General features: G+C 44.1%; 1 protein-coding gene and 1 long non-coding RNA gene across 2 annotated transcripts in view; one reads left to right on the forward strand and one right to left on the reverse strand.

Annotated features, from left to right (window-relative positions):
• Window positions 1-6,674: 6,674 nt before the first annotated feature.
• On the reverse strand, window positions 6,675-16,279 carry LOC130112140 (uncharacterized). The gene is made up of 3 exons (XR_008810195.1): window positions 16,229-16,279; window positions 8,253-8,364; window positions 6,675-6,862 (listed from the first exon to the last, which is right to left on the reverse strand). It is a non-coding gene; the product is annotated as an uncharacterized LOC130112140 (long non-coding RNA).
• A 133-nt stretch (window positions 16,280-16,412) lies between these two features.
• elp4 (elongator acetyltransferase complex subunit 4) overlaps window positions 16,413-27,254 on the forward strand; it is a 74,282-nt gene continuing 63,440 nt past the window's right edge. Inside the window, exons 1-2 of the mRNA XM_056278954.1 lie at window positions 16,413-16,590; window positions 19,917-19,952. Of these exons, the coding sequence (XP_056134929.1) occupies window positions 16,413-16,590; window positions 19,917-19,952 (214 nt within the window). The remainder of the gene's footprint in view (window positions 16,591-19,916; window positions 19,953-27,254) is intronic.

Here is a 27,254-nt window from a genome sequence, read left to right on the forward strand (position 1 = left end):
CACACACACACACACACACACACACACACACACACACACACACACCAACTATGTCCCATCATTCATGCCAATTGTATTCTACCCATAATATCTGTCTATTCCTTCATCCCTTGTACGAGTTGTCACTTTGGTGTACCTCTCCAATCCCAAAACAGCGGCTTCATCCTTTTTCACCTCCTCATGTGCCACTGCACCCCTCTGTCCCTCTTGATCACCCCCAGCAAATCGCTGCTGTCCCCCGTCGCTGTAATGACACGAGCAGGTGGAAAGGGGGTATCCGAGCCCACAGCAAAAAGGCCCAATTGATGTGCCCTTGTTTCCCGTTCTTCTTGCTCATTTTCTGCTGGAGCTACAGGCTCAGTCTTCCCCCGACTGGTCCAATAAAACACCTCTGGCCCTATAATACCTCTGTTGGGAAGCAACTGGTCTGAAGGTTAATGTGAATCTCAGGTCTGTGCGGAAGCAGCATGTTGAACTTTGGTGCCCGTGTCCTCATCTTCCCTCCCACGGTATCTTTCCCCCACTGTAGTGCACTCGCTCTCTCTCAGACAGTCTCAGTCAGTATTCCCTTCGCCGGGCCTGGGATCAGGAATCTTACCCCGTCTTCGAAGCACTCATTCCCAAGGCGCGGTGGATAGCCTCCCACACAGCTGCCCTCATATCTCTGTTTCAACCCCTCCACCCCCATTCCTGTGTGCATTCATCATAGGTAGGGATTAAGGGACTTTGCATAACAAGATCACACGGCCAGTGACTGATATCAAGAGAGAGTCCATATGCAGCCGCCTGGTTTTCTGTGGCACCCTCTGTCACTGATAGTGTTAGTGTACATGCGTGTGTGCGTGTGTGCATGCATGCATGCGGGCCTGAGGTGTGATGTGGTCTGCTGTGCTTCTGTGTGTGCAAAAACAATGGGGTTCAGTATGTGGTTTGCAGAAAGTGTGTGTGTGCGCGCGAGAGAGAGAGAGAGAGAGAGAGAGAGAGAGAGAGAGAGAGAGAGAGAGAGAGAGAGGAGAGAGAGAGGAGGAGAGAGAGAGAGAGAGAGAGAGAGAGAGAGGAGAGAGAGAGAGGAGAGAGAGAGAGAGCGAGAGCTACAGTGGCGTGTTTGAGATTCAGTATGAGGCAGAACATCCACAGAAACCTCTGATGGATCTCTATTACCTCCGAATCCCCGTGTAGAGCTTTGAACAGCACCAGCCTATCTCTTCCCCTCTAATACCCGGCGTCTGTTTTGGGCAATAGTAACATTAACTGAATGCTGTATTACAGCTGGAAATTAACACAAAGTCTCTCTGTTAATCCAGGATTACATGCCAAACATGTTCATGGGAAAACAAAGAAAGTCAGCACAGCCCTCTCCACAGAACCATCTGTGGCCACTGGCCTCCCATGGTCCCTGCCGATGCAACAGAGGGGAGGACGGGGGGGATCCCAAATGAGTGGCTGCCAATGGGGACACCCCATTGTGTGTTTAACTCTGTGATCCTCTTACTAGGAGCCTCCTCTTCTCTCTCTCTCTCTCTCTCTCTCTCTCTCTCTCTCTCTCTCCTCTCTCTCTCTCTCTCTCTCTCTCTCTCTCTCTCTCTCTCTCTCTCTCTCTCTCTCTCTCTCTCTCTCTCTCTCTCTCTCTCTCTCTCTCTCTCTCTCTCTCTCACGCACAACTTCCTCAGCCATCATGAGCAGTTGGATCAAATGTGAACAGATTTTTTTTAAGGTAATGGGAATGTGTACCTGAAAAGGCAAGAATGTGGAAAATGTAATTAAAATCTAACTTAGAGCCCTAGCCTAATAACAACAAACAACAACAACTTAGCAAATTCGACAACCAACTAAAAGGTACATTATTGACGCTATGAGGAAAGATTCCCATCAGAATCAGTGCTCCGGCCTCCAGAGGTTTGAGTCTGCCATCAGTCGGGTTCGTGCTAATTGATATACATGCCCAGTCTATTAGAACCACAAAGGGGACCTCAATTCAAACAGCTCACAAGGGTCTTGCTGTAGTCTCCTTACACTCCTAAATTAGGAAAACATGGGCTGAGAGAGAGCTTGGCCACAGGGGGGCTAAGAGGCTTACAAGTCCCTTGTCAGATATGCTTCTTCTCCCAGAGGATCCCAGATGGAAGGGAGTCTGGAGAAGCAGGCGCAGCCAGGGAGGGAATGAATCCCACCTCTGATGTCTTCCTCTGGGCAGCAGAAGGCATTGAAGGGTGGGGCATTGCTCCTGTTGCGCGGCGCTTGATTTGTTCTTAATGTGCGCTATGAAAGGGGAAAGTCTGGCAAATGGAGGCCGGGGGTGGGGGGGGTGGAGGGTGTCTTTCATTCTGCAGCTATCGGTCCAATCAGAGATAATCCTGCTGATTTAGACACAGACACCTGGCTGGATGCAGAATGACAGATGTAAAAAGTCCCAGTCACAGACCACTACAGCTAAACCCTGTCTCCTCTGGGCCTGCTTGCTTGGAGAAGCTTAATTGAAACAACTGATCTCCGCACTGCTCTTTTCATTGTTGCCAGCGGCAACATGGGCAGGAAACAGCTGAGCAAGGTTACTATTTGAGGAGCCGGGGTTTAAACCTGCAATCAGTGGGTCAACCAGAGCAAATAGCCAAGTGATATGAATACAACTGCCATGGATTCAAAGGAAGTGTGGGCTGACTGATTCGCTTAACAATGACACTGAATGGAAAAATCTGCCACTAAGCTTTATTGTATTGACCTCAGACATGTGTGCCGTGCTGTAGTGTTGAGAGAGAGAGGGACATAGAGAGGGAGAGGGAGAGAGAGAGAGTCGAGGACTCTTATCAGGCTTTAAATCAGTTTCACAAAGGAGTTTGTTTTGCCTCGGACCGCTCATAACAAAGACTGATTTATTTCAGTACAAGCCACCGACAACCATCTTCGACACAAGCTTATCATTTCCAAAGAATAGCTTGAGGCGTGCTCCTTGTTTCAATTAAACATGCGTTTTATCAATAGTCTTTTTATTTTCCATTTGAAAAATATCACACAGGCTAATCTCAATATACCCCCGCGTATATTTGCGCGACCGCCGCTGGGGAGCCAGAGGATGCTAAAATACAACTAATCAATCGATCAATCTCCTGGATGCTGAGTAAACGGAAAAAAAGCCTAATCCACGGTCAAAATTAGCAACGAGCAGAACAAAAACGAGCCGGCTTTTATTGTACTTTCCCCCATAGAATATTACTTTCCTTTCGGTGCTGGCAAAACAAACGCGGCGCAAGTCGATGATAATCTCACAACCCCCGGACACGGGTCGTCTACTGCTTCTCCCACTTCCACGCTGCTGTCTGAATTAGACTGAAGTAACCAAAACAATCTGACCGGGAAAAGTCTGACATGTTATGACTGCCGGCATTATATAGCACAATCAGATACAGAGATTGATAAAACTGACATCACAGAAAAAATACACTATGCAATCTGACCAAATACATGGATAGATGACACATTGAAAAACGGGCGACAAGATGTTATTTTTTGTTGCGGTATACAATACACTGCCTCAAATGGAGCCGTGTGATAGAGCCCCGGGGGTTTAACTAAGATTTAACTTGTAAAGGAAATTAGATGACTTGGGCAGTTCAAGTGGTGGGACTTTCCACCAGCCTCTTGCATGTTCAGCGCTGAAGCAGGCTATCCTCCATCTAAGATTCAGGTCAGTCAGAGCCTCTTATTAGTATCTTGTAGGCTTTCCACAATGCCCAGTGTTGTCAGTCATGATATATTCCCTGGGTCTTCTGTCAGCACATGTAAAACTCAAAGGGGCTGTCAAAACAACAGGACTGCCTCTGCTGAGAGCATTTGTAAAGTGAGCAGTTGGGCTATTGCTTCCTCTGGAGCGTTACTGTACCCTGTGCTGCCTCAGCCTCTGGCCGAAGCCTGCCACCCCACGCTCTGCTACAGCTGTCTTAAAGGAGAAAACTCACACTGCTAATGTGCGTTTCAGTGAATTGTTGATGGCTATCATAGTGCAATGAAACAACATTTTAATTTCCCCCCCCATTTTTCTCCGCAATTGTACTTGGCCAATTACCCGACTCTTCCGAGCCGTCCCGGTCTCTGCTCAGAACCCCTCTGCCGAGCCGGGTAGGGCTGCAGACTATCGCATCTCCTCCGATACACATTGAGTCGCCAGCTACTTCTTTTCACCTGACAGTGAGGAGTTTCTCCAGGGGGACGTAGTGCGTGGGGGGATTACGCTATATCCCACAGTTCCCCCTCCCCCCCAAACAGGTGCCCCGACTAACCAGAGGAGGTGCTAGTGCAGTGACCAGGACACGTACCCACATCCGGCTTCCCACCCGCAGACACGGCCAATTCTGTCTGTAGGGATGCCCGACTAAGCCGGAGGTAGCACGGGGATTCGAACCAGCGATCCCCGTGTTGGTAGGCAACGGAATAGACCGCTACGCTACCCAGATGCCCGAAACAAAAATATTTACGACAGAACCCACACCGCCAGCGGAAATTCCCTTGTCTGTCCATTTTGACCTTTCTCGGCTATTGGCTATATGACGCCATGATGCTAACCCTGCCCACATCATTAGCAATGAATTGGCTAATATTTACCATGCAACTTGGCAACTTTGTGCGTTTATAATGCCGGATCAGGAATGTGAAATTGGGATTTCCATAAAACAAGTTGCTTTCTGGAAACATGTCATCATCACGCACCGTTTCTGAGGGCAGTGGCACAAGGAAGTTAAAACAAGGAGGTCACTAAACTGCTGCATGAACACGCCATCGCGCAGCCATACACAACACTGTTATTCTCATCATCTTATATAGTGTCGCCTATTCCAATGTAGCCAACCGACGGTATAGAGGCAAATCAGGAAGTACAAGTTGCAGTTCTCATTCACTTTTCTGCACCATTTCGGCAGTGTTTCAGATACATAGAAAACTACTCAGTTATTATGACAGACAGACAGACAAAATTGGGACTCTTTCCCTTTGATTGAAGTAGCTGAAAATGGTACAGCTAGTGAACAGTCTCAGTTAGAGATTGGTGAGTACCTAGCAGCAACCGGCCTATTCTAGTGGGGCTGTCATAGTCCACAAAAACATATGTGTATGGACATCGGTAGGGTCCTCCCAGACATAAATGAAGTCAAAGCAGACCCTGAGCAGACAGTCCCTTAGGGGGAGTCGGAGCAGCATTCTTTTTGTGTGTGTGTGTGTCCATATGGACCTGTCTCCACCCTGAGTCACACAAAATATGCCTCGGCTTGCCAGTTTCACACCGAGCACTGTCTTATGTTGGATCACAGGGGAACTGGTGACGGAGATGTCTTTTAATAGCGTCAGCATGTTGAATTCACCCTCTCTCGCTCTTGCTGTCTATTAAAAGATGCCGTGTACTGTCCTTTTTGCCATTGCCTGGACCCACATTAATTCCTCTTGTTTATTTATTAAATTTTCTGCAATTAAAAAACTCCATTCTGCATTTTGCAAGCAAGATATCATGGGAAATGTAGTCTATTAAATGGGGTTGGTATGCTTTGAGTACGCTCAGTTAGAAAAGGTAAAATTCCATGTGCATCCTGCTGGACTATCCATACACATACACGTCTGTTTTCAATACTCTGTAAGCACCTTAACAGTTCAGGCTACATCCTGCATTCCCACTGACCTGGGGCCTTTGGTCTCTGTGGAGACGTCTATCTACCATTTATGTTGGGTTTTGCTCACGATTTGCTCTGTGGAGGTTGTCTGGTGTGGTCCTGGGGAAGATGCTTAGTTTTTCAACGTATGTATTTTGTACTGTTTTGCTATCAATAAGTGCCTCGTCAGGTGCTGATTATAATTCTGTATTGCGTGTCTGCTCTGCCCACCCAACACCAACGCCTATCCTTCCTGGGCAGAGGGATTCCTCCCCTGATGCTCTTCCTGAGTTTTTACTATTTTTTTTCCCCCTGAAAAGATTATTCTGTGGAGTGTTTCCCTTATCTGAATCAAGGGTCTAAGGTTAGCAGGTGGCGTGCATTATAATTTCCTCCATTTACCAGTTTTACAAAATCTAATATGAATGTGATGTGATTGTAAAGCCCTCTGGGACTCGGCTGCGATTTGAGGCTGTACAAATAAATTTGACCTGATTTGTGAAGCAGAAACTGTAAGCCGTTTACATCACCCTTTTGGCTGCTGAGCAGTGAGATAAATGTCATTCTACAATTATCAGTTGGGGATTTTCGTTTATTTACTCACATATGGATTAAAAGCATTAGGCCTGGTTAATTAAAGGATTTCACAATACACACTAAAGCTGTCACAATCTGATTGTTTAGAAAAACAGTTAGTAAGACTACTGTACTTCTGCGATGACACTTCTCGACAATACATTGCAATCTTGTCTTGTGAAAGAGGATCAAATTTGGATGTTTTGAAGAACAGTATTGGAACAATAATTAATCCTCTAGACATCTCTAAGTTAAACCCATTTAAAATATAATAGCTGTATTAAACACACGTTTTCCAACAACGGTAAATGGCAGCGCCACTATCATGATTTTCTGCCTTAAAAATAGTACGGTATCAAACCGAAGGTTATACAAAAATACAGAGGTCAGGGCGTCCGGGAAGCATGGCGGTCTATTCCATTGCCTACCAACACGGGGATCGCCGGTTCGAATCCACGTGTTACCTCTGGCTCGGTCGGGTGTCCTACAGCCACAATTGGCTGTGTCTGCGGATGGGAAGCCGGAGTTGGGTATGTGTCCTGGTCGCTGCACTAGCGCCTCCTCTGGTCAGTCAGGGCGTCTGTTCGGGGGGAGGGGGAACTGGGGGGAATAGCGTGATCCTCCCACAAGCTACATCCCCCTGGAGAAACTCCTCACTGTCAGGTGAAAAGAAGCGATTGGTGACCCCACATGTATCAGAGGAGGCACGTGGTAGTCTGCAGCCCTCCCTGGATCGGCAGAGGGGGTGGAGCAGTGACCGGGACAGCTCGGAAGAGTGGGTTAATTGGCCGGATGCAATTGGAAAGAAAAAGGGGGGGGGGGATACAGAGGTCACATATATTATCCTATCCTAAACCATTCAGTCTTTTTTTTTCCTGTTCAAATGGTACTAAGTCTGGCCTAAGAATTTCTTTGTGGGAAAATCTGAAATCTTGGCCCCTATATCCAATTCCAGTCTGTCTCCCTTTGCTATTGCAACCTTACAAGAGCTTTCTCTTCAAACAGTTTCCATTTCAGGCCCAGCGCACATTAAACTCTTCATTCATTTTTCATTCATTATCCAAATTGCTTATCCTTACTCAGGGTCGCGGGGATACGGGAGCCTATCCCAGCAGTCATTGGGCGGCAGGCGGGGAGACACTCTGGAAAGGCTACCAGATTATCATAGGGCACACACACACGCACACCTAGGGACAATTTAGTATGGCCAATTCACCTGACCTACATGTCTTTGGACTGTGGGAGGAAACCGGAGCACCCGGAAGAAACCCACGCAGACACAGGGAGAACACGCAAACTCCAACGTTGGACTACCCCGGGGCTCGAACCCAGGACCTTCTTGCTGTGAGACGACCGCGCTAACCACTGTGCCACCATGCCACCTTTAAACTTTCTTTCACATACAAACAGGTATTAATCAAGTAAATGTACGTTTCGGTCTCACTGGCTGCTCCTGAGGCCATATTCTGATTCACCTTAAATCCATTTGGTCTGAATGAAACAACCAAATCACCGCTAAGGAGCCTATCTAACTCAATCATGTTGTGTGCACTTTCAAGGCAGCCCAGTACTTTTGAAATAGCAATCTTTATAAATACTTCGCCTATAGGTAAAACAGTGCTTAGCAACAACAATGTTGGTGTAACTGAGATTTGCTGAGGAAAAAATAAGTTTTTACACACACAGATACAAATTTAGAGTTGTTGGCCCCTTGAAATTACTTGCCCTTGAGGTTTCGAAACCAAATACACAGAGGGAAGTTCAAATTTTCATTCAAATTTAAATTGACATTCATAATTGACATTCATAATTACAAATGGAAATTTAATGCTACGGATGACGAATTTCACCAACATCCTAACAAATATTGTCTCTTAGTACCTTTCTTAAAGTCCTACTATGTAGGCAAACTTTTTTACTCATTAGAAATCTCCTCTGTGAGTGGAATAACTTTTTGAGAGGGAAGGACAAAATGCATTATAGAAGACGCAGAAAATGTCTTCAAGCCAAATCCCCTTTGCTGTTTATATCATCTGTAATACATACTGTAATTAGAACAGGTCATGTCAAGATCCATCCATTCATTATACCCAGCAAGATCCATCTCAGGGTTGCAAGGGGCTGGAGACTGTCCAAGCAGGCACTGGAGAGAAGGGATCTGTCCAGGGAGACATCCTGAACAGATCGCCAGTCCATTTTAAGACTCACATACAAATTCATTCAGACACCATTCATACCTATGGCCAATTTTAGAGAGCCCAATTCAGCTACGATGCATGTCTTTGGGAGGAGTACACAGAAGAAACCCACACAAAAACATGGGAAGAACATGCAAACTCCACACATACAGGCCAAAACTGAACTCTCAGTCTCTGCTCTAGGTGGGTCTGATATCGTTCCCATGTTACTCTGCAGCTGGGAGTGCACTTTGGATGGTTCTTTGAGGAACAGGCCATTTACTCTTTTGGCATCTGCTTCTCTAGTGTATCTCTTTGGCCTGGTGGCCAAAGCTGTGAGCCTTTGTTTGGCAGTTTCCAGGGCCTCACTTATGGACATCTTGCTGTACCTCATCAGCCAGGGCCTTTCTTTCATCACACCTTTCTGCACTTGCGTTAACTGGCTAATATCGCTCTGTGCTACTTTGCTCTTAGCTTCCAGCTTTCTCTTCCATGGAGGGTACCGTTAGTGACCTGTGTTCTTAATCCTGCATCCAAGCATCTCCAGGATTATGGTTGCAGTGGCAAGCTTGTTGGTCTCTGTTATGGTGGCAGTTGAGATATTGTGTAAGGCTGTGTTCACATCTGCAAGCAGGCTTTCTGATGGTACTTTGTCACTGAGTGAATGTGAATATCACCCTGAATGGCCACCCATTAGGCAGGACATACATGAGGACAGACTTCAACCACCTGGAACAATCCTACCAGCCATGACAGCTGAAGCCACTGAGGTTCAAATGAGAATCATGGTCAGGCTAAAGAAAGTCAACCCCCGGGCTTGGCTTCTACGACTCAGTACCATCACAAAGTCTGCTTGTGGATGTGAACACAGCCTTATGCAACATCTCAACTGCCACCATAACAGAGACCAACAAGCTTGTATATGTCACTGTAACCATAATCCTTGAGATGCTTGGGTACAGGGTCACCAACAGTACCCTCCATGGAAGAGAAGGCTGGAAGCTAAGAGCAAAGCATCAAGGAGCGATTTTAGCCAGTTAACAAAGGTGCAGAAAGGTGTGATGAAAGAAAGGCCATGGCTGATGAAGTACAGCAAGATGTTCATAAGTGAGGCCCTGGAAACTGTCAAACAAAGGCTCACAGCTTTGGCCACCAGACCAAAGAGATACACTAGAGAAGCAGATGCCAAAAGAGTAAATGGCCTGTTCTTCAAAGAACCATCCAAAGTGCACTCCCAGCTACAGAGTAACAAGGGAATGATATCAAACCCACCCAGAGCAGAGACTGAGCGATACTGGAAGGATATATGGGAAAAGAGGCATCACACAACATCAATGCCCAGTGACTGGTGGACCTAAGAGCAGACCACAGTAATATCCTAGAACAAGAACCAGTTATCATCACAGTGGCCAATATCAAACAACGAGTCTCAACCATGAGGAGCTGGACTGCAGCAGGCCCTGACATGATTCACGCTTACTGGCTGAAGATGCTAATGGCACTCCATGAAAGCCTGGCGACATAGATGAACCAGCTGCTAATATCAGGGTTTCACCCTGACTGGCTAACACAGGGGTGAACAATACTGATCACAAAGGATCCCCACAAGGGTACAATACCTTCAAACTACTGGCTGATAACCTCCCTCTCCACAACATGGAAGATCCTGTCAGGGCCACAGCAGCTAAGCTGAATGGGCACATAAGTCAATACATGAGTGAAACTCAGAAAGGAATCGTGAACAACACCAGAGGGTCAAAGCACCAGCTACTGGTTGATAGAGCAGTCACCCAAGACTCTATGACCAAACAGACCAACCTGAGCACAACCTGAATTGACTACAAGAAAGCCTATGATTGTATGCCCCACACGTGGTTACTGGAGACCCTCGCATTCTTATCCAATGTGAGGGTCTAAGGACAGGATGTTGTGTTGCTGTAAAGCCCCTTGAGGCAAATTTGTAATTTGTGATATTGGGCTATACAAATAAAGTTGACTTCACTTGATTTCACTGGAGTGCTTGGCACTATACAAAGCCAACAGGACACTAATAGCCTTCATTAAGAACTCAATGCAGCAGTGGAAAACAACACTAGAGGCCAACTCAAAGACAATCACACAGGTAACCATCAAATGTGGCATATACCAAGGTGATGCACTATCCCCTGCTGCTGTTCTGCATAGGCCTGAACCCCCTCAGTCAGATCATCACAAAGAGTGGATATGGACAGGTTCAGAAGTGGAGTTACCATCAGCCAACTTCTATACATGGATGACATCAAGCTGTATGCCAGGAACGAGTGAGACATTGACTCGCTGATCCATCTCTGGATCTACAGAAACGACATTGGGATGTTGTTCGGACTGGACAAGTGTGGTCAGATAGTGGCAAAAAGAGGAAAGGTGGTGAGGACTGAAGGGGTTGAATTACCAGATGGCAGGATAACAGACATACAGGACAGTTACAAGTACCTGGGTATTCCACAGGCAAATGGAAACCACGAGGAGGCAGCAAGGAGGTCAGCTACAGCCAAATACCTCTAGAGAGTGAGGTAGATTCTGAGCAGCCAGGTCAATAGGAAGAATAACATCCTAGCCATGAACACATATGCCCTACCAGTTATCAGATACCCTGCTGGAATAAAGGAGCAGATAAAGGCCATAGATATCAAGACACAGAAACTCCTCACAATACATGGAAGGTTCCACCCAAAGTCCAGCAGCCTTAGATGGTACGATAAGCGAAAAGATAGGGGCAGAGGGTTAGTGAGTGTTAGAGCCACTATTGATGATGAAACAAGGAAAATCCACAAGTATATCAGAAAGAGCCCCCCCCCAGGACAACAAACTGCTGAGTGAGTACCTCAGGCAGTAGAAGATAGAGAGTGGGGAGGAAGCACAAGAGGAGGTATCATGGAAGACCAAGCCCCTCCATGGGATGTACCATCGACAGATAGAAGATGTGTCTGATATTGAGAAATCCTACCAGTGACTAGAAAGGCTGGACTGAAGGACAGCACAGAGGCTCTGATCACAGCAGCATAAGAACAGGTACTGAGCAGCAGATTGGTTGGAACGGGGGTCTACACCAAACCAGACAAGACCCAAGATGCAGGCTGTGCAAAGATGCCCCTGAGAGAGTCCAGAACTCAGTAGCAGGGTGTAAAAATGCCAGCTGGGAAAGTGTACTCTGTAAGGCATAACCAAGTGGCTGGGATAGTATACAGGAATATCTGTACTGAATACAGACTGGAAGTCCCCAAGTCCAAATGGGAGACACTCTTAACCAAAGGTGGTTAAGAATAGCAGAGCTAAGATCCCGTGGGACTTCAATTTCCAGACTGACAATCAGGTGCTGGCTAACCAACCAGACATTCTGGTGGTTGACAAGGAACAGAAGACAGCAGTAGTGATCGATGTAGCAATCCCAACCGATGGCAACATCAAGAAAAAAGACCATGAGAAGCGAGAGAAATACCAAGGGCGGAAGGAAGAACTAGAACAGATGTGGAAGGTGAAATCCACAGTAGTCCCAGTGGTAATAGGAGAACTAGGGGCTGTGATCCCCAAACTGGGTGAGTGGCTCCAGCAGATTCCAGGAACAACATCTGAGGTCTCTGTCCAGAAGAGTACAGTACTGTGAACAGTAAAATACTGCACAGAACCTAAAAAGTCCCAGGCCTTTGGTAGAGGACCCAAGCTAGAGGGAGACATACACCACCCAAGAAAAGGATGAGAGGGAGATTTTTATACATACATACATACATACATACATACATACATACATACATACATACATACATATATACATACATAAATATGAGTTGTATTGAAACACTTTCAAGTTTAACCTTGTACTCTGATGTTCACATGGTATTGTACTTGGCATAATATCAATAGTATATTTACATTTTTCAGTTGTCTTGTTGGCCTTTTGCTAAGAAGGACAGGGTAGCCAAGCTAACTACAATAGCTAGAAGTGTGAACCTACACCAGTGTCACATTAGCTAGCTAGTTACACTTGTTAAGCTAGCTTTCCAGGTACATCTGGAGTTCCAGAGCTGGTATGCTTCTAAGAAAGTATTGCAGGATGGTGAATTCACTCATATCCTACTGAATAAACAGCCATTTGTTCAGTGTATCTTCTTATGTTGTAGAAATAGATAACTTTCACTAAAAGACAACGGGCTTCATTCTTCAATCATTCGTACGTACAAATTTATTCTTACATACCCCGTGGAATTTTTTAGCCCTGAAGTTTGTCTCAGAGACCATTGTAGAACCTGGACAACCCCTAAATTTAGACACCAATTGGCTAACAGTGATGTCTTTGCAAACCAGGGTGATTGTTCATTGCAAGGGGTAGACAATAGACGTTTGGGGGAAAGAATTACAAATAATCATCAGGCTTTGCTTATGACTATCAGACAATCTTGAGAGCTAAAACATTCCATGGGTGTGTAAAAACAAATTTGTACATATGAACGATTGATGAATGAGGCCCAATGATTATGGTTTACAATGATCACACATTTCAGAAAAGAAAAAACTATTTGAAAGTTTCATCAATTTAAGTGTGCTAGAAGAAGTGGGATCATCAGAGAGATGATGAAAGCAGACAGGAGTAAAAGGAGATGCGGTGTAAAGTGAAGAGAGAGGTGGTGAAGGCAAAGGAAACGGTGTTTGTGAGTTGTATGAGAGGTTGGACAGAGCTGGGAAGGATGTGCAGCAGGTTAGGGTGATGGAGGATAGAGATGAAAATGTGCTGACAAGCGAGGAGAATGTGTTGAGAAGGTGGAAGGAGTACTTTGAGGGGCTGATGAATGAAGAAAATGAGAGCGAGAGATGGTTGGATGATGTGGGGATAGTGAATATGGAAGTGCAGTGAATTAGCAAGGAGGAAGTGAGGGCAGCTATGAAGAGTGGGAAGGCAGTTGGTCCGGATGAAATACCTGTGGAGGCATGGAGATGTTTAGGAGAGATGACAATAGAGTTTTTAACTAGATTGTTTAACACAATCTTGGAAAGTGAGAGGATGCCTGAGGAGTGGAGAAGAAGTATAGTGGTACCAATTTTCAAGAATAAGAGTGATGTGCAGAGCTGTAGCAACTACAGAGGTATAAAGTTGATCAGCTACAGCATGAAGATGAGAAGGATGTGGAAGTTAGAGCTGCCAGACAAGAAGAAGGCCAAAGAGGAGATTTATGGACGTGGTGAGGGAGGACATGCAGGTGGCCGGCATGACAGAGGAAGATGCAAAGGACAAGAAGAGATGGAAACGGATGATCCGCTGTGGCGACCCCTAACAGGAGCAGCCAAAAGTAATAGTAGTAGTAGTTTCATCAATTTAAGTGAAAGACATGTCCCAGCAGTGTGTAGTTCTAAGATACTGTGCACAGGCCATTAAAAGGAATGGTTGGTGATGCATTTACAGACTTTAAATCCTTTAAAGAGCAACTAAAAACCAGACCATTTTAGTGAGTTTGCTGACATCCACAGGTTAAAACCATGTAAAAGGTTAAAAGCATGCCAGGCTGGCCTTGGTGCTTCATATGTGACGTTAGCATAGCAGGATAAATGCAACTGAAGCTAATAAAATTAATAATGGGTCTATTCGATGTAGATGTACCAAAGAACCAGCACGGAAAGTACTGCTGACAAATGTTAGTGCTGGCTCTGTCTGTCTGTCTGTCTGTCTGTCTGACAGTGCTGATAGGTGTTCTGGCTAGGCTAAATCAAACAAGCTCCATGTTCTTTTAATTGTTGCAGTGTTAGTCCTGCTATGCTTACATGAGACCCTGGCATGCTTTTAACCTCAGATGTTGTTTAACCTGCAGATGTCAGCAAACTCACTAAATTGGTCTGGTGTTTAGTTACTCTTTAATCCACATACCCAGCCTAAGAAGTTCAAGTCAAGCGAAGGATACAGTAACTGCTTCTAAGAATTCCGTCTACAAGTTTATACTAGGTTGCAATTTGAGTTGACGCATTAGTTCCAGGATGAAAATATTTGAGATCTATTACAGTACTACTGCCACAAGGTTAATATATTATGGTATTATTTGTTGCAGTTATGACCTGTACACATAGCTCATAACTAGACTTGCTGTCTATAAAGTACAGTTTATGATGTGTCAATAGTCTTGTTTACATTTTTATGGTCTCTCATAGCTACTATAGCTATTATAAGCTAGCATACCTTGACACAATTATATGAATCAGGGCTATTTAACACATCCAAAAGCCATACACTCTAAATAAGCTCTTGTCTCACCTGAGGCACCCCAGTTAAAAATTCCTGGAGACGCCCAATAGAGGCATTAGTTTGCATGCAGCATTATACGTAGTTTGTCCCTCTCACCCCTCAGACATTTACCATTCTTGTCTATCAGAATCAGAATCAGAATACTTTATTCATCCCCGAGGGGAAATTGGTTAAACTTGATATGATTAAAATTCAAGATGGGGCATCTTAACAAGTGTGATGTTAGGACTTTCAATGGCACTCTACTCTGCCATGATCTCGTTTGTATTAGGGCTGGGCAATAATTCAATATTAGACTAACGCATATCATCTTTCAATGGTATTGTATCTGGATGAAATGTTTTTGTGTGCATGTGTGTGTGTGTGTATGTGTGTGTGTTAACCTGTTCTGTGAAGCACTTTGTAACCTAGTTTAGAAAAGTGCTATATAAATAGTTTTTGATTACTATTATTATTATTATTATTATTATACATACACATTATATACATACACTTGTCATTATCGTATAGTTCAATGTGACAATAGATATATAACTATGTATATATTGCTAAAAAAGTCTGGTAATGCTTTACATTAAGTGCATATAGTAAGTGTTAGTTAATAAATAGTAAGGCCCTTATAAATTCATATTAAATGGTAAATGGACTGCATTTATATAGTGCTTTTCTAGTCTACCAAACACTCAAAACACATTACAGTGTATGCCTCACATTCACCCATTCACACACACATTCATCTACTAATGGTGGAGGCTGCCATGCAAGCTACCAACCGGCTCATCAGGAGCAGTTACGGGTTCAGTTTTTTGCTCAAGGACACTTCGGCATTCCCTCTGGAGGAGCCGGGGATCGAATCAGCGACCTTCCGATTACTAGACGACCCGCTCTACCTCCTGAGCCATGCCGCCCCATATTATATGCTTATCAACATTATTATGTGTTAATAAGACTATATAAGTGTTAATAATAGCTTCATAAACACGTTTTGAGCCACTAGGTGGCGCTTGCAAAATATGCAAAACCTACCTTTTCACTTCTCAGGTTGTAAATCCAATCTGCATAAAACTTTGCACGTTGCATCTAAGGACCCTCGTGATTAAACGTTATTAAAAGAATTTTTATAGTCCACAAAATGCAAACGTTATTCCTTATAAGGGCCTTGTTACCTATTAACTCATGCTTATTATAGGCTAATTAACACATAATAACGATAATAAGCATGTTATAAGGACTTTTAAGGGCCTCATTACATATTAACTAACACTAATTACTTTCACTTAATATAAAGCGTTACCAAAAGTCCTTATGGTTTTCGTGCTAATAATAATTCGTTTTTATTTCACTTTTCTGAAATGTGACACATCCACTTTCAGATTCTGCCGCAAGTAAACACGGAGATTTGCACAGGCCGTGTCCGTTGTAAGCCAACGCTAGCAGTCTGTGTACAGACAATTCAGAAAAAATAACTATATATTTCACGTCCAAGCTTTAGTCGAGGACAGGAACATGATTAAAACTATGGTAACTATCAGGGGAAAGTGGCATATTATCCGTTAAAATGAACAGTAGAGTTTACTCACCAATTAACTGTCCGGTTCAATGCCCCGGTGCACTTTTACTATGACAGCCCGAGCTTCCTCTTTGACAGCTTCCGAAAGTCACCCTCTAACAACCACTGGCTTCATTGGTCAAGTCTGCGTAAACTCTTCTCTGATTGGTCAATACGTTCCAAAACACGATACGCGTTACCATGTTGCAAACAGCATGGCAGCTCCCATGAACGCCGTGGGTAAACTCTCAGTGGAGCGTTCGCTCGTCAATACAACTAGCTTTCAGAAGAAAACCAGAAGCAAGTTAGTTTCGATACCTGGTACCAGACCATCGGTTCAAAATGGACAGCTTATAGTTTCGACCGGTGTCACGTCACTGGACTATTTAATAGGTCGGTGTGCTTGTTCTTACCTAGCCAGGCTAGTTAGCTTAAACACCGTTGTTTTCCCAGTGTAGTGTTAGATGCACTTGATTTATTTGTCCAACAGAAGGAAACAGGGTACTTTGTATTCACTGTCGCTCCACATCTATCAACCAAATTGTAACTCAAGATGCAAAACTCACAGCTGCTTTATTCACTCCGAATGGGCGATGTGTGCACAATATGTCAGGAGACAGGACTTTGCGTGTGCCTTTTCCAAAATATGTAATTCCCTTGCTTGGACCTTTTAGATTTTGTGTTTACAGGTTAGAGGCCCGTTTCTCTTGTGTGTGGCTTTGAAAATTGTTTTTTTTTTAATGGATGAATGGGTGCAAGCCTGAAATTTTCATCAATCATGGGAATTGAAGGACTTTTGTTCTCTTACGTTGGAGCTGAAGTTGTGGCTATGACAGATTAAGGATAAAAATATACAAATTTAAAAGTAGACCGACCCAAAATGCAGATTACACTTTTCTTCATCTCAGGAAAAAAGTGTGCCTGCTCTGATGTGTGCCATTCATCAACTCTCTCTGTACTGGAGAGAATCTGAAGTGCTATACCTCTGCTAATTTTGACAGTTAAATAACCTCTGCTTATCAGCAAACATAAAACCATGACTTAAAGCCTATTCGTATTTTTACAGTAAACGTGTTAAATTGGCATACATACGATCCACAAACTGGATCTCATTTCAATAAAATTTCAACCTTTAGAAATGGCCCACCTCCTCCAAAGCTCTCAACCAAAATAAATAAATAAACAGAATAATGGGGATGGAAGCAAGCAGTCTCTTTTCAAAGCTAAAACTTTATTTAAATAGCTGCTTCTCTGTGAGGCATTAAGATTTTTATTGTCACAGTGAAGTCTTCACAGTTTGGATAGTGTCTTCAGTCATGCATGTTTGAAGATGAATGCATGCTTGCTAATAAACATGGAAAAATTAGTGCCAAATTTGCCTAAATGTTTGGTTGATTTGGACTTCATATTCTCTCTTAAAGTCTTTATGTCTGATTTAACTTTCTTTGATTCTCTCTAAAACAATAACTAATGGGAGGGAAATGAGTACAAGTCAAGTCAAACTTTATTTATATAGCACATTTCATACACAGGGCAAATGTGCTTTACATAAAATGACAATACAGCCCATAATTGTAGATTGTAACTGTGAACTGAAGTTTAAAAGTTGTCAAGTACCACTTCTCTTGACTTGACATGACATGAAGACACATTGGGCATGCAGTGAGGTAAATAGGATATAACTTTTGTGAATGTGAGTGTGATATACACTATTAAATATTGATCTTCACTTTGTTGGGTAGGGGTCCGAATTAGATGTAATCATTTAGCAAGCGGTCATTCAAATCTGGGGATCATAAAGCTTTGGTTTCAGGTGGGTCGTTTTCCCCGAGAAGACGTGCAGTCAAGAACTTACCCCTTAAAATGTTCAGTTCAGTACTTATTGTCCCACTGGGGGAAATTTGGCTCGCCGCAGAGCACAGGTAAACAATGACAATACACACATAACAGTACAACAACAAAAGTCAGGCCTGTTTTATCAGAATCAGATTTTATTGCCCATGCAAGTTTGCTCATACATGGAATTTGACTCTGGTTTCATAGCTCTCTCAGTGTACCAAACATAGAATAACAACAACACAACAATCTTCCGATATATACAAAAGGATTGACTATATACAGACGAAATAAGAGGTGATAAAGTGTAATGGTGCAGAGAATATATCAGAGATGCTGAAATAGATGTTAGCTGGTTACTTACATACATGCCTGGGGTAGATGGACATGACAGAGTGTACCAGTATACATACAATGTATAGTACAGTATATACAAAATGGCTGGATTTATTTGACAGTGTTAAGCTTTCATTTGAATAACAGCCCGTGGAAAGAAACTGTTTTATATCTGGTTGTTCTGTTGTTGGTGGCGCAGTGGTTAGTGTGGTTGCCTCACAGCAAGAAGGTCCTGGGTTCAAGCCCCTGGGTAGTCCAACTTTGGGGGGTCATCCCAGGTCTTCCTCTGTGTGGAGTTTGCATGTTCTCCCTGTGTCTACGTGGGTTTCCTCCTAGTGCTCTGGTTTTTTTCCACAGTCCAAAGACATGTAGGCCAGGTGAATTGGCGGTACTAAATTGCCCCTAGGTGTGTGTGTGTGTGTGTGTGTGTGTGTGTGTGTGTGTGTGTGTGTGTGTGTGTGTGTGTGTGTGTGTGTGTGTGTGTGTGTGTGTGGGCCCTGTGATGGCCTGGCAGGGTGTCTCCCCGCCTGCTGCCCAGTGACTGCTGAGATAGGCTCCAGCATCCCCGCGACCCTGAGTAAGGATAAGCAGTTTGGATAATGGATGGATGGATGTTTTGTTGTTTTGGGTGTTATAAGGTGGACTGTGGAATATGTTTCATTAAGATATTGAATTGGGCTCAAACAATGCACACTCCAGTCAAGTGAAAATTGAATCTTGTAATTCTTTAATGTTTTGTGAGATATAGAATTAGCCATTGAAAATCATCAAATGAGGGTGAATGTGCAAATGGCCTCTATCCTAGATCAATAGGATGTGTTGTACGTACCCCAGTATATGGTTTATGTTAGTCTAAGCTGCTTCTGGACCCCCATTTTGAAAACTATGGTCAAGATAACAAAAGGTGGTCTGTATTTATTTGAGACAACTGCTTTTGTATCTACATTTTACAGACATAAACACCCCATCTGTAGGTAGCATAAGGGCACCATGAGCATAAAGTGCTTTTCAGATGTTTTCCTTATGAAACGCTTAATTCCTTTAATTTTTCATCAGTTAAAACAAAACTGCCTGAGTGATAAACATTTGAAGACGTCCGCTGTTACGAAGTGTGAGCACTCAAGAGCCCGGTCAAGGCTGGGCCATTACTTTTTTCATACCTGTGTAGCAAATGGTGTGCAATGCACTGTGTAATGGGCTGGAAGCAATGAGGACAGAAATCCTGCAGGCAGTATTGCTGTCCTTACTGCTTGAGTCAGAATGGGCTTGGCTTAATCATGCGTTTAAAGTCAGCGGACCAACTTGGTTAATTTGACTTTATGAGCTAACTTTTTAATTGTTTCACACATGCTTCCCAAGTCACAAGTAAAACTTACTAGAGAGCATAAAAAACAACAACATTCAGCAAAACACTATATTCAGCTAGTACTTATTTTGTACTTTACATCATGGCAAATGGCAGTTAAGGCCTATTGAAGTTGAAAGGGAACTACATTTTGTATTTGCACTACACTGATGACTCTTGTTTCCTTTGTCTTCACTAACAGGTGGTGGGTTGGCTGTTGGAACGCTCCTTCTCATTGGTGAGCTGGACTTCTCAACATAAACATACTTTTTTCATTGTTGTTTCTCATAAGTGCTTTTGTTCAGTTCAAAATTTCCAGCTATGCGTCTGGGTAGCGTAGCGGTCTATTCCGTTGCCTACGAACACGGGGATCGTCGGTTCAAATCCCCATGTTACCATTGGCCATGTCTGCGGGTGGGAAGCCGACTGTGGGTATGTGTCCTGGTCGCTGCCCTAGCGCCTCCTCTGGTCGGTCGGGGCACCTGTTCAGGAGGGAGGGGGAACTGGGGGGGATAGCTTGATCCTCCCACGTGCTACGTCCCCCTGGCGAAACTTCTCACTGTCAGGTCAGAAGAAGCGGCTGGCAACTCCACGTGTATCAGAGGGGAGATGTGGTAGTCTGCAGCACTCCCCGGCTCGACAAGAGGGGTGGTGCAGAGACCGGGACAGCTCAGAAGAGTGGGGTAATTGGCCGGATACAATTGGGGAGAAAAAGGGGGGAGAGGAATCCCCCCCCCCCAAAATAAAATTCCAGCTAAAGTCTTTCATAAAGACCCCTGTCAAATATACCTTGGCTGAGGTCTTGAAACTGCAGTCCTGGAGATTTACATGCAAAGAAACATATTTTTTGAATACATTTTTCGATACATTCTACTTAAATATCCAAATCATATACCCCTTTGGAGTCATTATAGTCGTTACCGTTAGGTACAACTTTTCTGGGAAAGCTCGTAGCATTTAACGTCTTCAGCATACCAGCCACATGTGGAAGAAAAGACAGGAAGAGGTAAGTTTGAGTAGGAGCCCAACTCATTGTGCCTGACAAGCAGATATGCAGACCTCTACCAACAGTTACGACAACATCAGTAGTTCAAACCCAGACTTGACCTCGTATTGTCTGTCTTGTGATAGGGAAATTGTTGACATAATATCACTGGTGACTGAGTTTGAATACATCCTGGGATGTTGATTGCGAAGCACCTCCACAATTACAATTAACATCTGTGTCAGGAAAAAACAGGGATCTTTGGGATTGCAGCTTTGCTATAATGTACATTTGATAGTTGTAATTTTGTTTTTCAGATGTATTGGATGTATTTGGTTCTTGGATTTTTGGCTGATAGCTTAGTTTTTTTGCAGATATATGTAGGGATGTCATAATATCCTCATCATCATGATCAGTTCCGTAACCTATGGAGGTCGTAGGAGCACAGCTGATGCCTCAGCAGGTTGAGTCATCATTGTGTTTCAGTAGGGGGAGTACCTGGTGGTCCCTATCTCCTCTCCAGGTATGGATGGCCGTTGGTTCACAGAGGAACTCATCCGCCCTTTGACAGGTTTTGTTTTTAGTCCTGCTGGGTGTCCACACACCCTCCTCACAACAACCCAAGGGTTGAAGTGGGGGTGCCGGTTTAGTCGCCGACGACCCGACGGTTGCAGTTTAACGTCGTACCCAGGACTGGTCATAATATAGCTGATTTCAATAATTCACTGAACTACATAATATCAGTTTTAACACACCTAATAACCTCCCTCTCTGTTTTCTCCTTTGGCCGTCATCTAAGTTTGATGGGTTATGAGTCATATTGTAGAAAAAACCAAGAGGGTGTCTGTTCTGTTTTCAATGATGATCTTGGTGCAGAAAAAAAATTGATCGGAGGCTAATTTTGGTCCTATTTCTCTGCAGTGATAATCTTGTTTTGTTTAAGCACTGGGCTAATTATTATTTTCTTTTTTTATGAACCGCTAGTCTAGACTTCAGTTTTCACAGCTGGCACCTGTCCCTATTAAGACAGTTGAGTCCTCCTGAACCTCAGTACTTCTCAACCGCAGTTTTGAATTTGAGTTTCAACTCGTGTTCGGAGATCTGTTCAGATGTCCAGCCATGTTGATGGAGCCACAGAGGTAAAATTGAGGCGAACACTGGGAAGTCCCATTAAACAGACTTTTGTTAAGCACTGGGAGTCCCCACTTAGAGAAGGTGTGTGGTTTGTGTTAAACCAGGAACACACTGGAAGACTTTTAAAAGTCCTAACCGACGGGGAAAAGAGTTCGCTGGTTACAACTGAAGTCGGAGGCACACACTCTTTTGATGAGCTCAGATTTGTCCAGTTAGCAGCCGTAAAAATCAATTATGTTTGATATTATCATGATGACTTCGACTGAATGAAGGCTCAATCTGGAGGCGATTAATCTGAATCTTTAAACCCATGCATATTACGAGATAATGTATCTGTGACTTGCCCTATTTTGTGCAGACTGGTGCAGACTCTCCCATGATCTGGTATATCATTTGTCATGGCCAGATCGGGGTTATAATCAGCCTTTAAATCTTCCCGGCTTGAGGAATAATATACTGTAAGTACTCTGCAGCTCACTGGCTGTCTAGTACTGTAATGACCCTTTAACATAATTAATGAGATGTATTCGGGAGAGTGATCCCTCCTCTGTTGCTCTCCCTGAGGTTTCTTCCTATTATTTCTCCCTGTTAAAGGTTTTTTTTTGTAGGGAATTGTTCCTTATCGGATGGGAGGGTCTAAGGACAGGATGTTGTGTTGCTGTTAAGCCCACTGAGGCAAATTTGTAATTTGTGATATTGGCCTATACAAATAAAATTGATTTGATTTAATTATTCTCCATGTATAGGCGGCACAGTGGCGCAGTGGTTAGCGCGGTCGCCTTACAGCAAGAAGGTCCTGGGTTCGAGCCCCGTGCTTGTCCAAATTTGGGAGTCGTCATGGGTTGACCTCTGTGTGGAGTTTGCATGTTCTCCCCGTGTCTGCGTGGGTTTCTTCCGGGTGCTCCGGTTCCCTCCCACAGTCCAAAGACATATAGGTCAGGTGAATCGGCCGTACTAAATTGCCCCTAGGTATGAATGTGTGTGTGTGTGTGTGTGTGTGTGTGTGTGTGTGTGTGTGTGTGTGTGTGTGTGTGTGTGTGTGTGTGTGTGTGTGTGTGTGATGGTGGCCTGTCCAGGGTGTCCCCCTGCCTGCCGCCCAATGACTGCTGGGATAGGCTCTAGCATCCCCTCGACCCTGAGAGCAGGATAAGTGGTTCGGATAATGGATGGATGGATGGATGGACATCAAGGTCCATGATATACAGGCACATATTAAATCAAATACATCAGAAGTTGAATCAAATGTATATCATAAATTACATAATTATCATAAAACTACTATATAGGAAAACTAGAAGAACCCCGCTACAATGTAGCGGTTTGGTTATCCACCCGTCTAAATCTCCCTCCTCTTCATCCTGCCAGCTGACCGCCTTCCCCCTGCCCCTAAACCCCCCCACTCCAACTCCCTCCCCCCAAATGCTCAGAATAATCTGAAATGCCGAGAAAAGTGGTTTTTAGCCATTTTTAGAAAATGCATATTTTGCATAATTATGCATAATTATTATAATTATATTTGAATTTTCTGCTATTTTTCTGGTCCTCTCTGGAACAATACCTACCACCTCCCAAAAAAATTAGGATCATAAGTGCATTTTTGCAAAAATGCATATATTTTGCATAATGCCAAAACATTTAAGTCCCAGAAATGTTTTTTTATATAGGTGAAAAAAATCAAAGATGCTCAGAATCATCTGAAATGCCGAGAAAGGTGGTTTTTAGCCATTTTTAGAAAAATGCATATTTTGCATATTTATGCATAATTATGCATAATTTTAATTTTCTGGGATTTTTCCCTTACTCTCTAAGACAATATCTACCACGTCCAAAAATAATTAGGTTCATAAGTGCTTTAGTTTTCGGTCCCGCTATCTACACTAACACCACACACACACACATTACGAAAATATATTAGTAGATACATAGAAAATTTGCCCTTTTTTTCGTTGAAATTTTCTCGCTTTTTCTCCCCAATTGTACTTGGCCAATTACCTCACTCTTCCGAGCCATCCCGGTTGCTGCTCCACCCCCTCTGCCGAGCCAGGGAGGGCTGCAGACTACCACATGCCTCCTCCAATACACGTGGAGTCGCCAGCCACTTCTTTTCACCTGACAGTGAGGTGTTTCGCCAGGGGGACGTAGCGTGTGGGAGGATCCAGCTATTCCCCACAGTTCCCCCTCCCCCCCGAACAGGTGCCCTGACCGACCAGAGGAGGCGCTAGTGCAGCGACCACGACACATACCCACATCTGGCTTCCCACCGTCAGACACAGCCATTTGTGTCTGTAGGGATGCCTGACCAAGCCGGAGGTAACACGGGGATTGAAACTGGCAATCCCTGTGTTGGTAGACAACAGAATAGACCGCTATGCTTCCCGGATGCCCTGCGCAATTTTTGTTTTTTGGAGAAATACAGACAAGTTCAGCCTAGCAATTGGCCAGAATTTGTATTGCTACCTACAACAGGAAAGACAACAAAAGCAAAAAGGAGGAGAATGAAAAGGGAGGTTGCATCAACAGACATAACCTTTTGGGAGAGACAGTCATATTCATTAAGATATCTGTAAAAGTAGAGTAGGGTCTGTCAATGTCAGTGTTGTCCAGCTCCGATCTGATTGGTCCAGCTCGAGAGCCGATTGACTCAGTCATGCACATCCCAGCCACCTGAGTGATGGATGTGTGTGTGTGTGTCTGTAGTGTGTGTGTCTGCATATTGCTTGTTCTGCTCTGTGATGGGGATTTGACAATGCCCGACAAAGATCTCTGTCAGATCGAAACGTTGCTCAATTAAAATGGCGGGGAGCTATTAGTACAGTGTGCAGCTCTTTTGTCTGATTCTTCTCTATCAAAATGGCACGGCGACTTCATAACCTGAGGGTCACCGGTTAGAATCCCAGGTGTTTGCCCCTTCTACTGTGACCCTTAATTAAAACGCCTGTCCCCCAGCTGTATTATAAAAGTCTGTGTATTACATTCAAACTGGGTGTGATTTGCGACGGACACAAATCCCAGTGTTATTATCATTCATCATAAGCCGGGCTATATGGACCGGCAGACGGCAAGGTTAAGGTAGTCTTGTTTCCCTCGAAGCTGTAATTTGTGTGTAGCCTAGGCCTATACCAACTGATGATATTGCTTTGCCCTTTAATTCATTCCCCCCAATCGATGCAGGAGTCAGTGATTACACACTAATGTGTTCTTCCCTTCCATTTTGTGAATCAATGTACGGTTGGTTTCATCTGGTAATGAGAGACACAGTAAAGGTGAAATGTGTGCATGCACTCACTTGTTTTTTTTTTCCCAGAGTCTTCAGAGTGGTGTATGTTTGTTTTGTGTGTGCGCGTGTGTGTACATCCACTGTCCGTATGCCCCTTTTTGTCGGCACGTGTCGGTTTGTGGAGCGTTTTTTTGTTGTTGTTGTTGTTGTGTGTTTTGTTTGGAGCGGTCACCTCCCACAGTCTCCCCCTTAGCTGCGCAGGCCTGTTTGGGAGATGCAGATGCAGGATTATCAGATCGGTCGTCATCATCTGCCTTTGTTGGGTGCTGAGCTGTCTGCCCTTATCTGTCATCCAGAGGAGGACGAGTCCAGTATGGCTGCTGTCTGAAGATCCCTCATCTCTGTGTTTTCATAGGAGAGAAGGAACAAAGCTTATGAGCTGAGTCTTCTTAGGTTGACCATGGATCATTTTGGGTTTATTATACACTATCGCTTATCGCCGTTTAGCCCAGATAGGAATGTTGCTCTGTCAGTACACATGCACTGATGTAGACTTTGCTGCCAGTATAGTTGATAAAAATAATAAGAGTGCTTTAATTGAAATGTATGTGGGAGAAAAAAGTAATTAACTCACCTCTAACCCAGGGTGGTGAGGTGGTTTGCGCGGTCGCCTCACAGCAAGAAGGTTCTGAGTTCGAACCCTGGGGGAATCCAACCTTGGGGGTCATCCTGGGTTGTCCTCTGTGTGGAGTTTGCATGTTCTCCCCATGTCTGTGTGGGTTTTCTCTGGGTGCTCCGGTTTCCTCCCACAGTCCAAAGACGTGTAGGTCAGGTTGCCCCAGGTGTGAATATGTGTGTGTGTGTGTGTGTGTGGGCCCTGTGATGGTCTGGCGGCTTGTCCAGGGTGTCTCCCCGCCTGCTGCCCAGTGACTGCTGGGATAGGCTCCAGCATCCCCGCGACCCTGAGTAAGGATAAGGGGTTTGGATAATGAATGAATGAAATAAGGTGAACATCCTTTTGCGTTGATTGCCCTCATTATAAACTATGGGGCCAGTGTTGATCATGGCGTCATTTCGTATTCTTGAGATGCACTTTGAATCAGAATATGAACTGGAGTTCGACATCGAGCTGTGCAATATATCAATTGCCAAGACTAGATATAGATATCATCTGAGATTTTGGTTGTGCTAATATGGTGATATAACTTAAATGCTCCAGTCTTTAAGGCTGCGTTACGGTGAAGTGGTCCAATTTTTATTCGACTTTTTAACTCATTGGACGGTTTTAGCTGAGTAAAATCAACAAAGAATGTCTCTACCTGCTCAGTCATCATCTCCACGTTACTAATCATCATTTCTCAACGTTTTTTGTATGTGAGTAAATATGCGATGAAAGCCCCAGTAGTCATCCACCATCACACGGTCCTAGTTTGATGGCGTTTGATGTGGAGGACTACAAGAGACGACCGGGTTGAAAATTGTTTGGCGTCATTCGAATACGGTGTGACTAAACAGTTGGGCCTTTATGATTCAGCAGATATAACATTGCCTATTCTTAGATTTAGGTCCGAGTGTCACTAATTAAAAGACATTCGGTGACAAAGTATACAAGAACATCGCCTCAACACAATTAAGTCCAGAGTCAGTCTTGGGGGCAAACAGTCTGACCTAGATATTTAAGCTCCGCCCCCTCCAGCTTTAACAGATATGATTCAGGACTTTCCCACTCCCACTCTCCTGTTCAAAGGCAAATTAAGAAGAGGCGTTTTTTTTTCTTTTCACCAAACCTTAGCCAAAATGAGCAAGAAAAAGAAAAAATCATCCCATGACTGTCCAGAGTGACTGATCTACCTCAGAGATAACCCCCCTCCACACACACACACACACAGACACACACACACACGCACACACTGTCGCTCCTATATCACCCCCCCGTCCCTCTTTACCCCCCGCCTCGACAGCCTAATGACTCCTGGAGGTTCCATTTGTAAGGCTCCCATAGAAACACAGCCACAATAGGCCCCATCTTGAGAGGGCCCATCTGGGAGTCTTTGTGGGGCCTGCTGAAAGCCACAAAGGCCTGCTGACCTAGAAACCCATCAATAAGAGAACAGGGAGCCCCACCGACAACAAATTGAAGAGCCGTGGAATTTCCTGGGCCATCCTAAATCCGTAGGTGAAGACACAGACTGGGAATGTGTGTG

Source organism: Lampris incognitus, chromosome 4 (genome assembly GCF_029633865.1).
Source record: "Lampris incognitus isolate fLamInc1 chromosome 4, fLamInc1.hap2, whole genome shotgun sequence".
Taxonomy (NCBI): Eukaryota; Metazoa; Chordata; class Actinopteri; order Lampriformes; family Lampridae; genus Lampris; species Lampris incognitus.